The 18287-nt window shown below is 36.5% G+C and overlaps 1 protein-coding gene across 1 annotated transcript in view; it reads right to left on the bottom strand.

The window, feature by feature from the left end:
- Positions 1-18287, bottom strand: part of SMCHD1 (structural maintenance of chromosomes flexible hinge domain containing 1) — an 88625-nt gene that overhangs the window by 47522 nt on the left and 22816 nt on the right. Inside the window, exons 6-19 of the mRNA XM_074899128.1 lie at positions 17687-17801; positions 17431-17550; positions 14365-14531; positions 12054-12147; positions 11590-11800; positions 10614-10734; positions 10328-10511; positions 9641-9838; positions 9395-9508; positions 8838-8944; positions 8491-8573; positions 8225-8338; positions 3361-3438; positions 3159-3278 (exon numbers count right to left, since the gene is read on the bottom strand). Of these exons, the coding sequence (XP_074755229.1) occupies positions 3159-3278; positions 3361-3438; positions 8225-8338; positions 8491-8573; positions 8838-8944; positions 9395-9508; positions 9641-9838; positions 10328-10511; positions 10614-10734; positions 11590-11800; positions 12054-12147; positions 14365-14531; positions 17431-17550; positions 17687-17801 (1826 nt within the window). The remainder of the gene's footprint in view (positions 1-3158; positions 3279-3360; positions 3439-8224; positions 8339-8490; positions 8574-8837; positions 8945-9394; positions 9509-9640; positions 9839-10327; positions 10512-10613; positions 10735-11589; positions 11801-12053; positions 12148-14364; positions 14532-17430; positions 17551-17686; positions 17802-18287) is intronic.

Raw genomic sequence — 18287 nt, 5'->3', positions numbered from 1 at the left:
GATGAAATGACTAGCTTGATAGATGAGAAGGTGAACCCTTGCTAACTACTCCTGATGATCATCATGTCCTTCATGTGCCTGGAAATGGTTTCCAGGATTAGTCAATCCATCACCTTCCCAGGGATTGAGATGAACCTGACTGGCCTGTAGTTCTGTACTTTCTTCTTGACCTTTTTCAAGGCAGGAGTGACATTTGCCTTCCTCCAATCATCGAGCAGTTCTCAGAATTGCCATGATTGTTCAATTACTGAGAGTGGCCTCACAATGACATGAGCCAGCTCTCTCTCTCTCATATATGCACCCTATCATGACCCGTGGACTTATGTATGACCAGTTTGCTTAGGTATTCCCTGACATGATCCCCTTCCAGCAAGGGTTTATCTTCCTTGTTCCAGACCTTCCACTAGTCTCGGAGGCCTGGAATTCTTACTAGTAAATATGGAGGCAAAGAAAGTGTTCAGCATGAAAGCCTGTTCCACGTCCCGTGTTCCCTGTTTCATCCAACAGTGGGTCCATGTTTATCCCAGTCATCCTTTTGTCATCTATGTGCTTAGAGAAGTCCATCTTCTTGCCTTTAGTATCCTTTGCCAGAGATTCAGTTTCAATTCATATTGGACTCTGGCTTTCCTAACTCCATCCCTGCATGCTTGGATAGTGTCTCTGTATTCTTTCCAAGCTACCTGTTCCCACTTTCACCTTCTATATACTTCTTGTGTTGAGTTTTGCCAGGAGCTCCTTGATCATTCATGCAGGCCTCCTAGCAAAGCCTGACTTATTATTCATTGGGATGGACTAGACTTGAGCTTGGAGGAGGTAATCTGTGAATATCAATCAGCCTTCTTGGGCCCCCTTTTCATCCAGGGCCTTATCCTATGGAACTCCACCAGACAGATCTTTGAGGAGGCTGAAGTCTCCTATCCTGAAATGCAGGGTTCTTTGTTGCCCTCCTTTCTTTTACAATCCTGAACTCTATTATCTCATGGTCACAGCAGCCAAGGCTGCCTTCAACCTTCACATCCCCAAAGAGCTTCTCCTTGTTTGTGAGTATGAGGTCCAGCAAAGCATCTCTCCTTATTGGTTATTCTATCACTTCAGTCAGGAAGTTGCCATTGATGCACTCCGGGAACCTCCTGGATCACTTATGTCCTCCTGTGTTGTCACTCCAGTAGATACTGGGGTGGTTGAAGTCCCCCATGAAGACCAGTCTGTGAACATGATGCTGCTTCTGGCTTTCTGTAGAAGACCTCATCCACTTGTTGTTCTAGGTCAGGTAGCCTACAGCAGACACCCACTACAGTGTCATCCGTATTGGTTTGCTCTTTAACCCTCACTCACACCATCCATCCCTAGGCAGAGCTCCATGCATTCCAGCTGTAACAATCCCGATCTGTCTTTCCTAAGGAGCCTGTATCCATTCCAGCTCTCCACTTATGTAAGCCATCCCACCATATCTCCATGAATCTAGCAAGATCTATAATGTTGCTCTGTTTTCTCTAACTCAACATGTTTATTAGCCATGCTGGAAGGGCTAGTGCACGTGCAGTTCAGAGAGGCACCAAAGCATGCTAATTTTGCCAAAAGGGTTTGGTGATTTCTCCATAATGATGCCTTTGTAGGCACTTCCTTGCATACATGCAAATGCTGGAGGTGAGCTCACTTCAGCCCCATTTTGTTGAATCTGTGATTTTTCTGCCATATTGCTCCAGGCCTTCTGATGGTCAACCATGTCCATCACTCCCTCATAGGGCTGCTAGTAACTCTCTTCCTCCGCTGTCATTCCTACCTTATTTTTGGCCTGGTTTTTGCCACTGCAGAAAAAGGCAAAGTCACAGCATGGCAAAAGGGCTGAACAAAACTTTTCCTTTTGAACTGGAGACTGAGAGCCAGAGACCAAGAGAAGATCTATTTTTTTAATGTATGTAGGCCACAACTTATTTGATTACTGTATATAAGCACACTTACATAAAAGGATGATTCATGGTGATAAGATGGAGCATGGAATATATAATCTGTAATTAGTATGTATTTTTGAAAATGAATTTTGTAAATTAATTAAAAGTTTTTCATTAAGATGAATTATTATGTACAGAATCAAAAGCACAGAATTTTTTTTTGAATCCTATGAAATCTCCTTTACAGACAACATATTACTACTTTATAATTTTTAAAAAATTGTTTGTCATATTCCTGGACAGAAAGAGCAACTTCAACCTAGTCTACAGTTTTACCCTTTTCATAAATATATGCCTATTTTCCTTGGAAATGAAGTCTTTTCAGCAAAAAGAAATAAAACTTCTCCAGAGAAAGGCTTATAAACAAGAACTAACTAGCAACTAACAGGTAAAAATGCACACAAATAAATTAGGAAATAAAATTAACATCTTAGAGGATGAGAGAAACAGGACTAGCAGGGCTGTACTAAAAACATGATGTCACCGTACACTGTGTATTTTACGGTCCCCTACAGTGCCATTAAAATCAGAATCCATTAACTTACTTGGGAAGATATAATCAGTCATACACTATTTTAGGCCACATACATGCACACCAGAGAGTATGGCAAGGAAGAGTAACATCAGATGTATTTAACCGTATTAGTTCTGTTCTGGTATTCCAGTAAATATTTTGGTTATATGGTTAATCCAAAAGGTACACACCCATTATAACTGAATTAAAGTTTAGTTTTGCATAGGACTCTTCTTTTAATTAAAAAACACTTCAATATTAACATGCATATTTAAAATGCTTAACCTGTTTATGAATGAGTTTCTCTCTGCAGTTTATGCATGGAAGTTGGCCTAATGAATATTAGTTTTATGAAAGAATATGCCAATGGCATGAGGAAAAAGGGTGATTCTAATTAAGTAAAAGTTTATTTTTATTAAGTACATTTAGAAAAGTTCATATCAGGGGAAAGCTTTTGATTCCACCACACTTTTTTGCAAAACTGTATAGCAGAGCCAACACATTACAGGTGAGATAAAAACCTATTAGACAAAAAATTATTTTTTCCTTGAAGTGCTTCATGTTTGACATGCAAATGCTACTTTTCAGTGCTGAAAATTATCTCTCACCTAACACATGAATAATTTTGATATACAATGAATCAAATAGAAACACTAAGAGTAGAAGAAAATTGGTATGACTGGAATTCTTACCTATAATAGTAAATTTAAATATTTTAGATGGTAGAGGCCTTCCAGCATAAGTATCTGCATTACTTTCATTCAATACTACTTGCAATTTCAAGGTGTAGTTCCCAAGTTTCTGAAGATTTTCTAAACAGAAACACAAATACAATTACAAAGCAAAAAAAGTAGAATTATAGACAAACTGAAAATACTGCGTATGTGGACTTACCCATTTTTTTAAACCAGTATGGCCATTTGCCTCCATGCTGACTGATATGGGAAATTATTTCTTTATTCCCAGTAGGTGCTGAAAAACAAAGAATTTGCTACATGTATTTAGATTTTGCACCAAAATTCTTATTTTTTTCAAGTAGTGCTATCACTCATTATTAAGTACTACTATCACTTCTAAATCTAATAAATACAAATTCAGCTTCACAATTAATCTTGTTGATCACAGCTAAAAAAATGAATTCCCTACTTAACCCCATTTTAATTGAAAATTGCTAGCCTCAGACACATTAAACTGAAAGCAGCAGGTTTGTAAAATTGGATTTTATTAGTTCTTTGGTTATATGTTCCCCATTAAGTCTGAGCACTTGTAGGCTGCCTGCTCCACACTAGCAACTGATCCGCTTGTCAAATGACCATAAAAAATTAGCTTAAATAGGATCAATGGTAAAAATGTGCAGTTGACTAAACATACAAATAAGGAAAAAAGAACATTCCTTTTTTCTTCAAATTAGTCTCTCTGTCTTTATAAACACTTTCGCAGCATTAAGACACATCCAAAAAGAAAACAGACTTCCAGGCAATTTTTTAGTGACTGGTTCTATAACTGAAGATAAATACAGGAATAAGATTTATTGTTTGAAACTTCAAGAGGCATTAATACATTTGTTTTTCAAAATATAATTTAGAATAAATACAGAACGTGACTGCAGTAAGGCTATACAAAATAAAAAGAAATGCAGTAAAAATATACATTGTTCTATAGCTAAGTACAACTGTTTCAGATCCTGTTCTTGCACCAAATTGTATACATAAGATAAAGTAACAGTTGTCAGTTTTCCTGGGTGTGTATCTTTGAATGTATAATTCTGGCAGTAGTGTGTTATTAAAACAAATTTTGATGGTGTTTTGTAGTGAGAGCTAATTCAGTTTTCTATATTGGGGTTTTTCCTACCTTTGGTAGTTACTAACACTGAGAAAAGAGAACTTCTCAAGTGAAGTGCAGGTTTCCTAATGCAGTGTCAACTGCCACCAAGCTAAACTGAAAGTCTCTCTGTATTATGCAAGATGCACACCTGGAAGATGCATACCCTTCTTCTTGCCCCAAATACATAGATAACCTAAGGTGGAAATTTGTCTATAGGAAGTTAAAAAAGTCTAATAACTTGAAGTGCACAGTGATACACAAAAGACAGCAATAAAACAAATGGGATCTTGGAAGAGAATAAATGAGAAAAACCTGGCTTTTAAAGGCAGGGATGTCATATTCTGATCTCTTCTGAAAGAAGAGACAATCCCAAGAGCAGTTCTGCACAAGAAAGTTATCGGAAACATCCAATATTGTTTTGGTTTTTCTGATGAAAAAAACATCCCGATGTTTTATTTGAACAATAGACTAAATTATTTCAGTGGAGTCACATGCAAAGATTTAGAACTTTCTTGGGAATTTCTCCATTTTTAACTTTGCTAGAGGAAAAGCCCTTCAAACACTTTGTATCAGTAGTGATTAATGAGCTCTCCTCTGTTGCTTTGCTAGAAAGCACCATTAGGATTTCCTAATCAGAATGTTCTTTTCTTGATACTTCCACACAACATATTTATGAATATTACCAGTATCACTACAATCACTGAGATACTTGGTGCTGTGTCTCACAAACAGCACAAGAAATTAAGTTTTTACAGACATTTTTGGTAGCAGGTGATGGGGCTACAGAAGTGGCCTGTGGGAAGTTTAAATTCCCTCAGTTCTAAGTCAGACCTGCCTCTAGCCAAGGCTGGGCCTGTTAGTGATGGTGGCAGTGTTTCTTGTTAACATATCTAAGACAGGAAACCTGGGAGGAGTGAGAGTTGTGAGGAGAACATCTGTGTGAACACTGAGGTCAGTGGAAGAAAGAAGTAGTGGGGGGCAAGTGTGCTAGTGCAGAGCCCTCCCTGTATCCTGCCTGTGATGAGACAGCAGGGCATCACCCTGCCACCCATGGAGGTCCACAGTGAAGCAGATGCCGACCTGCGGCCTGTGGAGGACACCCCGCCAGAGCAGGTGACTGCGTCCGAAGGGGGTTGGGACTCTGTGGGAAGAAGCCCCCACTGTTGTAGCTCATCGCTGGGAGGATTGCAACACACGGGGTTGACCTACACTAGAGCAGCTACGGAAATGCTGCAACCCATAGGAGGAACTCATGTCAGAGAAAGGTTGTGGAGGACTGTCTCCTGTGAGAGACGGACCACACTAGAACAGGGGAAAAATGTGAGGAGTTAACTCTCCCACCATAAGGAGAAAGAAGCAGCAGGACTGACCATAACCCCAATTCCCTGTGCCCTGAGCCACTGGGACAGGAGGAGGTAGAGGTAGTGGGAGTAAATCTGAGCCTGTAAAGAAGGGAGGGGTGGGGGGAAAGTGTTTTTCAGATGTGGTAATGCTTCTCACAGTCCTACTCTGTTAAGCATTGTTGCTAGTGTCTGAATTAAATTCCTATTCTCTGCCCCCACCCCGAATCTGTCTTTTGCCTATGACCATAACGGATGAGTCATCCCTCCTTGTCCTTATCTCGATTCCTGAGCCTTTGCTTTACTTTCCCTTCTCAGTGCTGTGGGGGAAGGGAGGAGCGAGAGGCTGCATGGTGCTCAGTTGCCCTCTGAGATCAAACCATGACACATCCAAATAAGCAAAACCAAAAAAAACCAACTTCACAGCCCTGTTTTCCTGGCAGTCCATGCCTCCCTTTGGCAGACACTTTCCATAGGCAGCCTCTTTGTCTTGATCCTACCTTCATTTGGTAGCCCCTTTCTCTTCCTGCTCCACCTAGACCCTTCAGCTTTCTCTTTTTCTCATCTCTAACCCATAACTCCCACCTTATTTTTTGGCCAAACCTTACAAGCGCCCAGATAAAAATTTTCACATCTCCCAGCTGTCTTGCTAGCCTCATTTCCCTTGTCCAAACTTTGAACAAGGTGCTTCTGCCACAGTCCAGACAAGAAGTTTCTCACAGTCTAGTTCTGCTATTCCACCCTTTGCTCTGGGAGCTCCTTTTATCCCCACCGCATCCCTCTACCTTCTCATTCTCTCAACCCTAAATCAAACCCTAATCTTGAATCGAACCTTTTATATGGCTCCCCAGTAACAGATCAGATAAGTTTCTCACAGCTCAAGTCTTTTGGCAGCCTGCAGTAAATTTTGCCAGGTATTCTCAAATGAGAAGAGAAACTTACTGTACATTGTAAGGTGTTTGTTGTTGTCCTGTATGCAGGTGTAACCACTTTAGTACAACTGAAAGCTTTATATTATAAGAAAGACTAGGGGTTTGAGTTTGACAGGTATGCTGTGTCCAAACTGTCACTTACAGGACTTAACTCATTGTTCTGGTGAAGAACAGGATTACACTAGTGATTTATAAATTGACTAGAAACAAAAGTTAAGACAGGAAGCAGTAAAAAGTTGTAAGTACAAGTTTCCACCAATGAATCAAAGGGGTCAGGAGACACAAAAGGTCTGAAGATAGACTTTTCAGTGATTGGAGGCAAAGAGTAAACTTAGTTTTATTTCTGCTAGCAACGACACTGACAAAACACCACGACTCCTTCAAGTTTATACATCCTAAAATCATGATAGTCTACTTTAGTTAAGGTTGCAAAACACTGATTTATTTCCCAGGCTGTTGGCAAATACAATCTGATAATTTGTATTATGTGAACACTTTTTTTCAATTCCAACCTTTATGTCCCAGCACACTACCTTGGACAATGGTTATGCACAGCAGACAGTCACCATACAAGTGCCATTAAAATACCATATGTAGTCTTATGACACACATACTAAACTGAAGCTAAATTACTTTCATCTGGCTTCCTTTGACATATATCATTACAGCAACCTCAGTGCTTCAGAAAGGTATTTTTACAACTCTTATCAGATAGAAGAATTGGATTTTCCTATTGTATATGCCACATGCCTATAGGTTATTGCTATTGTTTATGGAGCACCTGCCCTATGAGGACAGGCTGAGAGAGTTGGGGTTGTTCAGCCTGGAGAAGAGAAGGCTCTGGGGAGACCTTATAGTGGCCTTCCAGTACTTAAAGGGGCCTACAGAAAAGATGGGGAGGGACTCTTCATCAGGGTGTGTAGTGATAGGATGATGGGTAACAGTTTTAAACTAAAAGAGGGTAGATTTAGATTAGATATAAGGAAGAAATTCTTTCCTGTGAGGGTGGTGATGCACCGGAACAGGTTGCCCAGAGAAACTGTGGCTGCCCCCTCCCTGGCAGTGTTCAAGGCCAGGTTGGACGGGGCTTTGAGCAGCCTGGTCTGGTGGAAGGTGTCCCTGCTCATGGCAGGGGGGTTGGGACTAGATGATCTTTAAGGTCCCTTCCAACCCAGACCATTCTGTGATTCTATGAGTATCAAGTGAAGCACCCATAAAATGGAAACCACAAAATAGTAACTCACAAGAAACTCGATCTTTTAAAATGCTGAAGTGACTTTATGTTAGATACTAAACAAGTCTGGTCACTGCTTTTATGCAGCTCACATGAATTGCTACGTTAACTACAGAAGCATTAGCTTTTTAACCATGTTCTTATACATATTAAGTAGACGGCCTGGAACCGATAGGTCCTTCTTACATGTGACAGAAGATGTAATCATAATGTAGCATTAAGACATTAAACATTTGGCATTGAAGCAATTGTCATTTAATGAAATAGGGCTTTGAATACTACATATTCTGATGGGATATTATCCTTAAAATTAAAAGCTATATCCATCCATCAAATTCTAATGTGTATTATGTGTATATACACAAAGAAATATCCATTAAGCATTTTTAAAATAATAAAGATTTCTTTAAATATACTGAAATACTTACAATGTAAAATAACCTTGAGTTCAACAAGAAGTTTCTTTGAACCTCCGTGACTTGTACCTGGAAGTTTTTGCATTGCTTCTCCTTTTTTATTCAAAATTTCTATTCTTAATGCTCCTGTATTTAAAAAAAAAAAAAAAAAAAAAGTACTTTTAAAATATGCTGTGTATTATGTGATTGAAGATAAGAGATTATTTTTAAACAAAAGTGTATAACCTAATATTAAATTTATATTTTACTTTTTAGTATTTGGAAGGAAAAAAATATACCTATTGGTGTACCAGCAAATCTTGTTTCATTTGGTAATAACTCATCTCCTTCAGGCCATGTTACCGATAATTTGTCAGGAAGTCTAGTGAAAACAAAAGAATTAACAGGTTTTTGCGAGTTAAAAAACAGGGTGACTTCTCTTTAGTAGAATATACGCAAATCTATTTTTTCTGGAAAAAAACCCCAGTGAACTATTTCTTCTAGGTTTAGAGTTCTAGGTTTTTTGGTGCTACTGAAACAGCTGACTGCTTTCCCATTTGGGAATAAAACTTTTTTTTATTCCTGAAGAAATGCTAGAACTGTTATGAGGAACTTCACAAGCAAATAATTAGAATTTAGAGCTTACCTTGCCATTTCATCTTCTATGTATTTTTTAATAGCTTTGTCAGACACTGTTCTGTCAAGTTTTGAGATTGGAACAGTTTTCGTTTCAGCATACAATGCCTGAGGTTCCTGAAAAAAATTGAATACAGTTGCAGTTATAAACAGTCAGATTACAGTATGTCAGAGAAGTACCTCTCTACCAAGGAAACAGACAAGTAGACACAAACATAATGCAATATGTGAACAAATACTACCCGGTGACTCCACAGGACATTGCTCTAAAATTTGTTGAAACCACAAGGATTAAGAATGGATGCACAACATACTATCGATACCAACTGTGATACTCTAGTTAACATGCAAATTTAAATAAATCATATAATTGTTAATAATTTAATATAGTTACATTAATATTAATGTAACTAAGCAATCTGATTATTTCTACATTGCCGAATCTCAAAAAAACCCCCATAATTTTCAATAGTTATTTAAAAGTTGTTTAAACAAGTCTGGCCCAGGATTATGTTTAAGATTCCACAGGCATACTAGGTGTGTGAATCCTTTTTATATTTGTCATACCAAAGCAATTTGAACTTCTCCTCCTGTGGCAAATATATCTCCATCATGGTCTCCATACAAAAAAAATTTCTCAATACTTCCATAGAATATTGGAAGAGTCTTAACAGTTTTCACCTGTAAGGAGAAGAGACAATTAGCATCAATACATTCCTTCTGCATCAAATATACAGTATTTGCCTTTTACAGGGTTCAAGTCCTCTATTACAAAATAAACAAAATGCCAACATTAGTGAACAACTAACTTACAAGCTGTCCAGTTCTGTATGTCTTCCCATCCCACTCTATTGCAGCATACATTGTCCAAGGGCTCTGCATTCTTTTGGATGGTAAATCAGTACGTGTAGTTACTCCTTTATAAACTGTGAATTTTATCTGTTTGTCATATTTTTCATGACAGTCTTTGAGCCACAAAGCAAATTCTCTGTCAATTTTCATTCGCTGCTCCTATGAAGAGATTACAAGAGAAATACATATTAACATATTACAAAATTTAAATCTGACAACTTCAAAAATATAAACAATTATAGGAGAATAGTGATATTGTACTAAAAAAAAAAGATTCTTCAGCTTAGAAACACCACAAAATTCTAGGAAAGCTAAACCTCAAGCCAGAGAAAGTGTTTCTTTCAACACTCACATTCCTCTATAAAGAGGGCCTTTCCACAAAAACTGTCATATAAAACTAGATAAAGTTACTGTTTAGGAAAATAGAAGGAAAAAGACTAAATTTTTTTTTTCAGATTTAAGCCAGCTTTACTACTCACTAAAACTGAGAAGTGTTTGCTATGAAGTCCTGCAAAAGTGCCCAAGGTAAAATTTCTTCAGAAACTAGGCAATATTCAGTGACATGAAGAAACAATCAGTAACCGTTTCTGTGTCACATATGCATTAAACTTTGCCAAGAAGAAATACTTAACAAAATAAAATGATCACCTGTCCATTGAAGATTCTCGTGAACAGAGTATTCTTATCTTTTAGCTTCAGCTCCAGATCCATGAAGGTGAGTTTGTTTGTGCTGACCTGGAACTTATCATTGGTAAATAGTGCACCAGAAATTCTGTTGTAGCATTCAATAGGTGCTAATCCTCTCTTCTTTGGAGGAGCACACCAGTCGAAACTTAAAACAAAAGGAAAAAGACATTAAATCTCTTCTTTATAAAGGGACATTTACCTTACAGAAACAGCCTGGTTTACATTGTAGAAACAGATTACCACTTACTCTTCCACAGTTGTGTACGGTATTAATCTTCCATTCCAAAAGCATTCAAAAATAGGCCTTTTTCCCCTGGCACCCTTTTCTACTATAAAGCAGTCGTCGTCATCATCATCATCGTTTAATTCTTGATTAAAAAAAAAAAGATAGTCTCCATGAACAAGTTTCTTTAAAACAATAATATAGTATCAAAAAACAGTGCAGTCTATATTAAGGACTATCTATACTTATCAAGTTAAGCACGGTAGCAGTACATATGATATCAAGCTAGGTACACACAATATTAGGATTTTTTTTTCTTTTTAAGAAATATCAAGCAGAACTAAGGAAAGCTAAGGAAAAATTTTAAACAGGGATTGTATAACATTACCAAGACTACCAAATTTGTGAATTTCGAATTTGAATAAATATTACTTTTCCCCCTAGTTACATCTGATGTTCTTCTAAGATCATTAAATCTTGCCAGATATAAACTCAAGACTTGTTTTGTAAAAAAAAAAAAAAAAAAAAAAATCACCAACACAATCACTTTTAAAACCGTAGCATCTCAGAACTCATCAAGACTGGAAAAAACAAATTTTAAATTAAACTCTTAAGACTACATGCTGTCCTCTGTGGTATTCCAAAGTTAGCATTTCTTGAATCAAATTACTGGTGTTTCTCATTACTTTCTCAGAGCAAAGATCTAACAGGAAAGTGGAAATGTTTCAATCAGACTGCATTCCCTAAGAGTTTATAGTTTGAAATCAGAAGGTATTATGTCAAAAGGTTCAGGTTTACACGAATGAGTTACCACAACAGTCAATTTGTTCACAGGATTTGTTCATCCAAAAGAATATGAACTTTTCTGTTCTGCTACAGTGCAAATTAGAGAACAATTTACACTTCAATTTAAATTGTTCTAGATTCTAGTTCATTAAAACATTTAGAGTAGTACGATTGTCTATAACAGGACTGACAACCCGCAAAACATTTCACTCACTTGATGGAAAACATGGATCATCAGGATATGTTTCTCTGTCATACAGGAAGGGATGATATCGGATGATGCCTTCCACTATACCTTCTCCTTCAACATGTGCCTTAAACTCAAAACTATCTGCTGCAGTATTTATATACAATGTCTGCATGTCATCTTTGATCTCCCTAAGACTGACAATCTTTGGTACTTTTCCTTTTTCGAACATTGAAATCTGGAAAAAAACCAAAACAAGTTGATTCTCCTCAGACCAACAAACCTACAGTAATTAGTATTTGTTACATTTATCTTAACTGTTAGCAAAATTAATTAGTTCCTATGCTGCAACGATAGTTTTTAAATTAAATTACATACATATCTTAAAATGCTGCTGTAGTTCAAAATGCATGATTAAAGAGAAACAGGCACAATGTGAAATAAGTTGTCATCAAAGAAGAACTCTGACTAGTAAGCATAAAACCTCTTACCTGAATGTCAATGTTGTTGAAAGGGCTTACATCTTTTGTTACAGCATTAGCTTCATTTCCTTTTGGTCCATGGACATAATAGTGATAGATATGTCTGAAATACATTTTAAATGAAAAATAAATCTCAGAAAGTTCTATTTTAAAATTGCACATTATGATTTTCAAAAACCTAAATAAACTAATATTTTGATTAAAATATAACTGGTTCATTGCATTTTTATAAATCAATTCCATGACAACATGCATATGTGGTACAGAAGATTTAGTAAACGGAGTGACTCTTTTTCACTCTTTTCGACTCATCTCCTTCATGTGCAATTATATTGGGATCAATTTTTTGATAAAACATTGAGAAACCTTACAAATGGGAAAATAATACATAAGTAAAAACAATTATGATAGTTACATGGCTATAGATCCTTTATATCAAAGTGAAAACTAATAAAACTACTATAATTTGTTCTGCACTCTGGGGATGAACAAGAGTCAAAAAGCTTCACACCTATTGTTTCTATCAGCTTTGTATTGATGATCTAATAGTAATAGAAGCATCTAACAATCATTATTCTTAAGTTATTTACAAAAGAGTAAATATATCCTATTTGAATACAGGCAGCAGTCACGGATATGATCTGCATATTAGAAATGTTTCTTTATTTGTAAACATTATTTTCTAACAGTACTTGTGCACATTTAACAAACTCCCAAAAACCCCACACCATCAGATAGATTATTTTCATAGAGATATTAAGTTTAAGAAAAGTGAGGAACTAAACCCCACTGACTTCAACTTTTCAGCAAGCTAGCTAATTCTTCCAACTTCAAAGATTAAGTCCTTAAACCTCAGGGTGGTGATTTGCAGAAAAATGAGATTATACAAGTCAATGGGACTGAATGTATGAAGTTAAATGCACCTGCAGGTGTTTATAATCGCTTTGCTTCTGACATTCACTGCACTAAATGGACCCCATGGAGAAATTCTAGTTCCCAGACAAAAGCTCCTTGTAGTCTCATTGCTCAGGACTTTAGAGTAGACTGGTATTAACAAACTGCTTAGCACTTTGTCTGCATCTCCTCCAGAACTGAAAAGGTGCTCTCATGGCCTTAATACATAATTATTTTGGGGGTTCATCTCTCCTCCCTCCACTTCAAAGCATCTGAAACAGTATGAGGGCTGTGCTGCAGCCCATTAGAGCAGAATGAAACCGGCATCATGCATGTGTGGCAAAAGGCATGACAGGAGGGTGTGTGGGGATGTTTGAGGGGAAAAAGGCCACTACAGCTGAAATAGTATTGCAGGATTGTGTAGCACTGGGAAGCTAAATCTGACTGGCTTCATTGTAATAGCTACAGGGCATATACTTGAATAACTGCACCTGGGTTTCATCTCAAATGGAGGCAGTTCTTTCACTTCAAGAGACTGCTGGAATGAACTAACACACACCTAAGTGTGGGTGTTCACCAGAAGAGCACCTAGAAGCTAATGAGGGACCTAAGTTACTTGTCAAAGTAGATGTACCCCAACATTTTCATAATGTTAAAAAGGGTTTCAGCCACAAGTTCTTACATGCAAGCGCGAATGATGTTTCGTATAATATCTAATTCTTATATTATCTATTATTATTAGATTATAGGTAACACAAAAATAAAATTATAGCTTGAAAATAAAATTCCATGGTTTGCTAGATTTCAAAATTGGGCCATGGCTTCATAGTTGAGTTTATATTCACAAACAGATCCATCATCTTAACAGATAAACCCACACAATTCACAGGTATCACAGACTGCTAGATCTCCAAGCTCTGCAGGGCTACTGATGACACTACTATAGTAATTAGTGGACAGCATCATATATCAGTCTCCCTCTTAAACTGGGATGAAGCAGCATTTAAAAAAAAAACCAAACCAAAACCAAACAATAAAACAGAAAACTAAACACAAAGGTAGATATCAAGGTTAGGAGCACAGCTGTGAGAACAGGTGAGAACAGTAACTTATCAAGTTAATAATGAGATATATAAAAATTAAATTAATAACTATTTAATAGGTTATTAATAATTTGATTGGATAATTATATATCAATTTATCAAGTCACACTGAAACTTATGTTTGTAAACATCTTTGTTTAGATGGGTGCCCTATTCAGTTGAATAAATGCACCTAGTTTCTGTAAAATCACTTAGCTAACAAAACATGTATCAACAGCCTTAACAGAAACAAAGCCACTAAGTACAAAAATGAAGTAATTCATAATTATCTGACTATGTTAGTAGTCCACCTTTAAATCAAATCTTTTAAATCACAAACTTACGCCAGCTGCCTTGTCCAAAGATGAAAGTAATTTTTCAAGTATTGCATATGATCTGGTTGTACACCTGTAATGACAACTGCTGTAAAACTCTCTTTATCCCTTTCTTCTAATATTAGATTATGAAGAAATCTTTCATCATCACTTGCGATGTGAGTAGAGTCAGACGGCTACAAAGAGAGTAAAATAATAACAGCAGGAATGTAAACAGTTTCTGAACTTGCATCAGCTTCAAAAAGGATTAAAAAACAGAACAGGAAAAGAATATAGAACACATGATGCTAAGCATCACAAAGGATTAATGCTTAAAATAAAAGCTTCCAAATTGAAGTCAGCAAACTGAGAATCTGACATACTTGATCTGGTTGATTTTTAACTCACTTTCATCACTGCATTTGAAGTGTTCAATCTAGAAATGCATCTAATCATGTTTAATGTGGCACTGTGTGACATACATCCATCAAATGGAACCGGGTACAAGGTCTAAGTCTTTTTAGGAAAGCCAAGCCAGAAAAAAAAAAAAATTGCTTTTAAATGGATAGACTGCTTTCTATAACAGAAAATGAAGTGGAAGAAAGATGCTTGTGTTGGGAAAGAGGAAGGGTGAATCCTCAGTTCCAGCTGAAATATCCAGTAGTCCCACAGAAAACAGAAGTTCCTGCTTCCAGAAAGACCTGATTGACTTTTCCTGGATGGATGCACTCTACTCTTATGATAAGTGGTTTCTAAGGTGCATAGAAACACAGCGGTTGATGTTATGTTTCATGTTGGACCAGTGTATAATCCTTTACATTTGGTTCATCCAGAAAATAAGCTATTTTCAATACAAAGACTGAGATTTTTATAGCAATTGCAAACAATTGGTACAACTGAGGTGGTGTGCTTTTTCGTGCTGTAGTAAGTAGAGCTTCATGCCTTGTTTTGCAGGAAAGTAGGCAAAAAGGAAACACACCACTAAGTCATGAAAGGATACATCCTACCTAACTGTAGGTGGTGAAATATGTTAGTCAAGGGTGTTCTATTGAGACTTACTTTTCCCAGGGAATCAAACAGCTCTCCTTAACCAACAGAATAATTTAACCAGTTGTGGGAACTTTCATCAAATAAGACTGCAGTTCTTCAAATGCTGTCTTCTGCTCAAAGCACAGCCTCTTTTAAACCTAACAGTCTTGATCACTGCATCTAAGCAAGGGGTTGTTTCTAAGCTAGTAATGAGATCACAGATAATAAAGAAAAGCTGGAGTTGCTTGGTCCTCACTTCTGTATGATTTTACCAATGACCTAGAAGCTGTACACTGATGTTGAACAAGTGCTATCCTGTACAATTAACAGAAGGAAAGTGCCTTCAAAAATGCCTCCCAAATTTTTTTGCAGCCTTCCGACCACAGATGACAAACTACCATGGCACTTTCCCCTACGTTCCCAGCATCCATCTCAACTAGAAAAGCAGTATTTACTTGTTGGCAATATTAAATGGTCCAGGGAAGCAAGTGAAGGTGCTTATTATCCATCAACAGAAGATGATTGACTGGGGGTGCCATCAGTGTTCTGGCCCTGTTCTAGAATGCCTTAGGTTTGATAGTATATCTTGATTTCTTTGCAAAAGTAACTTCCTTTACAAACTTACGCTTCAAAGACTCAATTATTCTTCTAACAGTGCAGTGACCCATTACAACTTCTATTTCTGAGATAGTATTCTCTTGATCACCTGTGTGCACTGCAGACCATTTTTCAAGACATTAGAGAGACAAATTCACACATTTAATTTCACATCAATATAATGAACTGGCCTGGATATTTCAATGATTTGAAAGAATTTCTGAGACCTGACTTGTCTATTCATTATCTACACACTTCACTTCTATTACTTGAACGCTTCACATCATCTCTTCCCTCTTGGATATTTAAAAGTTATTTTTTACCTCTAATAGAACTCTATTTGAAAATTACTTTTTCTACCTGTATCAGCTTAATGTTCATTTTATATTATCATCACAACTTTTCAAACAGATGATTGCACCATCTTCTTTAATTCCTTAATAGTATCTATGCATCTCATTCAGCTAGTTTCCTCCAACTAATATCTGTTATTTTCTACTTTTCTGTCCCCCGCACTCCCTTTTTAATATCAAATGAAGATGGAAAGCGTTTGTACCTTATACAAAAAACAGATTTTGTCTGCTTTTATTTTCAGTTTCTATTTCTGTGACTCTACCTTCTCGTCTCTATTGCACAGAGATTAAAAATAAAACTTGTACATTTCTGACAATTCTTTGTCACAAGTCACTGACCCAACACTAGCATGATAAAAATGTTATTTATTCCATGTTCCTTTCTGACCCATACAAAAGGCCAAGAACACTGATATAACTCACAAGATACGGACTATTATCAAGGTCTGATTACCTTGTTATACACAGCACCCACTTAAGCTTCCATGTGCACCCTTAGCTGTATTTTTATCTCCTTGCTCAAAAATGTCCAAAGAACAGTTCTTTTTGGTCTTCCTCCTTACCTTACAACTTTTTGCTTAAGCTTTTCTTCATGAAAATCATCAGGACTGTTCCTTTCAGTTTTCAACTAAATAGTTCATTTTTTTTACAAAATTAGTGAAGATTTGTGAAACCACTGAGTTTTGTTGATCTGGCTGAACTTTTCTCCCATATGCAGGTTAGTTATTCTACATAAGCACAGCTGGTTTCCCTAATTTATTCCTTACTACTTCATAGAAGTGGCATTTTTTTTCTTTAGGTTTCCTATGTAACAAAGCAATTTGTTCTTAAAAAGGTATTTAAAAATATTTTTCCTAACCTAGCCTATCAAACTGTATGGCATTTCTGTTCTTTAAGCCATACTACAAAAAGAATCACATATAAATAAAGCCTTATGATATAGTGTCTCAAGGTTCCCATTACTTTCTTTTACACTCCAGGATGCCAATGATCCAATAAGATGAAGATATCCCCAGGGAAGTATTACAAGAATATTATATAGTGAAATCATGTTAACCCACAAAAGTCTTTCAATTAAAAAAAAGGGAAAAAAAAAAAAAGTATTAAGGCAATTTACCTTTCTGTTTCGAATGTATCCGCTATATATTGCTTCTTTGTTTTTCTCCTTCTTTTCAAAATCTTCTTTAGAAAGGACAAGTTCATGAACATCCTGAGAATCTGCAGGTTTGCTTATCATCTAATATTATTGAAGAAACAGTATTTAAAAATCAAAATAAGATTTAACATTAAAAAAATTAATGCTGTGATTGAAAGCCAAGATAATAACAATCTAATGTAAAAATGTTTTAAAATAAAGATTGATATTTACTTACTCTGGCAGACTGTCCAACGAAGAACACTGCTTGCTTGCCTCCAACTCCAAAATACGAGATATCACTATTTAAACTACGAGGCACTGGCAAAGGGCGTACATATCCTGAATGATCACTGAGAGTAAAAGTGCCTTTAATAAATTTTCTCAGGACAAAAGTAATTTCAAAAAAGAAAGAAAGTTCTGGTCTAAACAGCTTGTAATATTAAATTCTTCCTGCAGTCACTTTGTTCAAAAATCCTCCACTTTAGACCAACTATAATTGCAACATTAAAAGGTACGTGCCTAAAATTCTAGATGAAGTTCAGATGAAAGAGAGGAAAATATTTGGCAGTAAGAATCTGATAGAAACTATTACTCTGAAAACTTTTCTGCATTGTTAACTGTGCATTAGGACATGGTTGACAGGTCTGTGTGACAGGTACTGTGGCAACAGCAATTATACAGTTTTAATGGTAGAAAGTAAAAGGCAAATCCCCCAATGCTCTCCCTTTGACCATGGCAACACACTAACTGAAGCTGCTGCAAATGAAAACGGCTTACAAACCAAGTCTGATCTTCCCAACATCATCCTTTCACACTTTCACTTTTGAGTCAAAATA

Source organism: Athene noctua, chromosome 2, assembly GCF_965140245.1.
Source record: "Athene noctua chromosome 2, bAthNoc1.hap1.1, whole genome shotgun sequence".
Taxonomy (NCBI): domain Eukaryota; kingdom Metazoa; phylum Chordata; class Aves; order Strigiformes; family Strigidae; genus Athene; species Athene noctua.
This window is presented reverse-complemented; position numbering and strand designations above follow the sequence as displayed.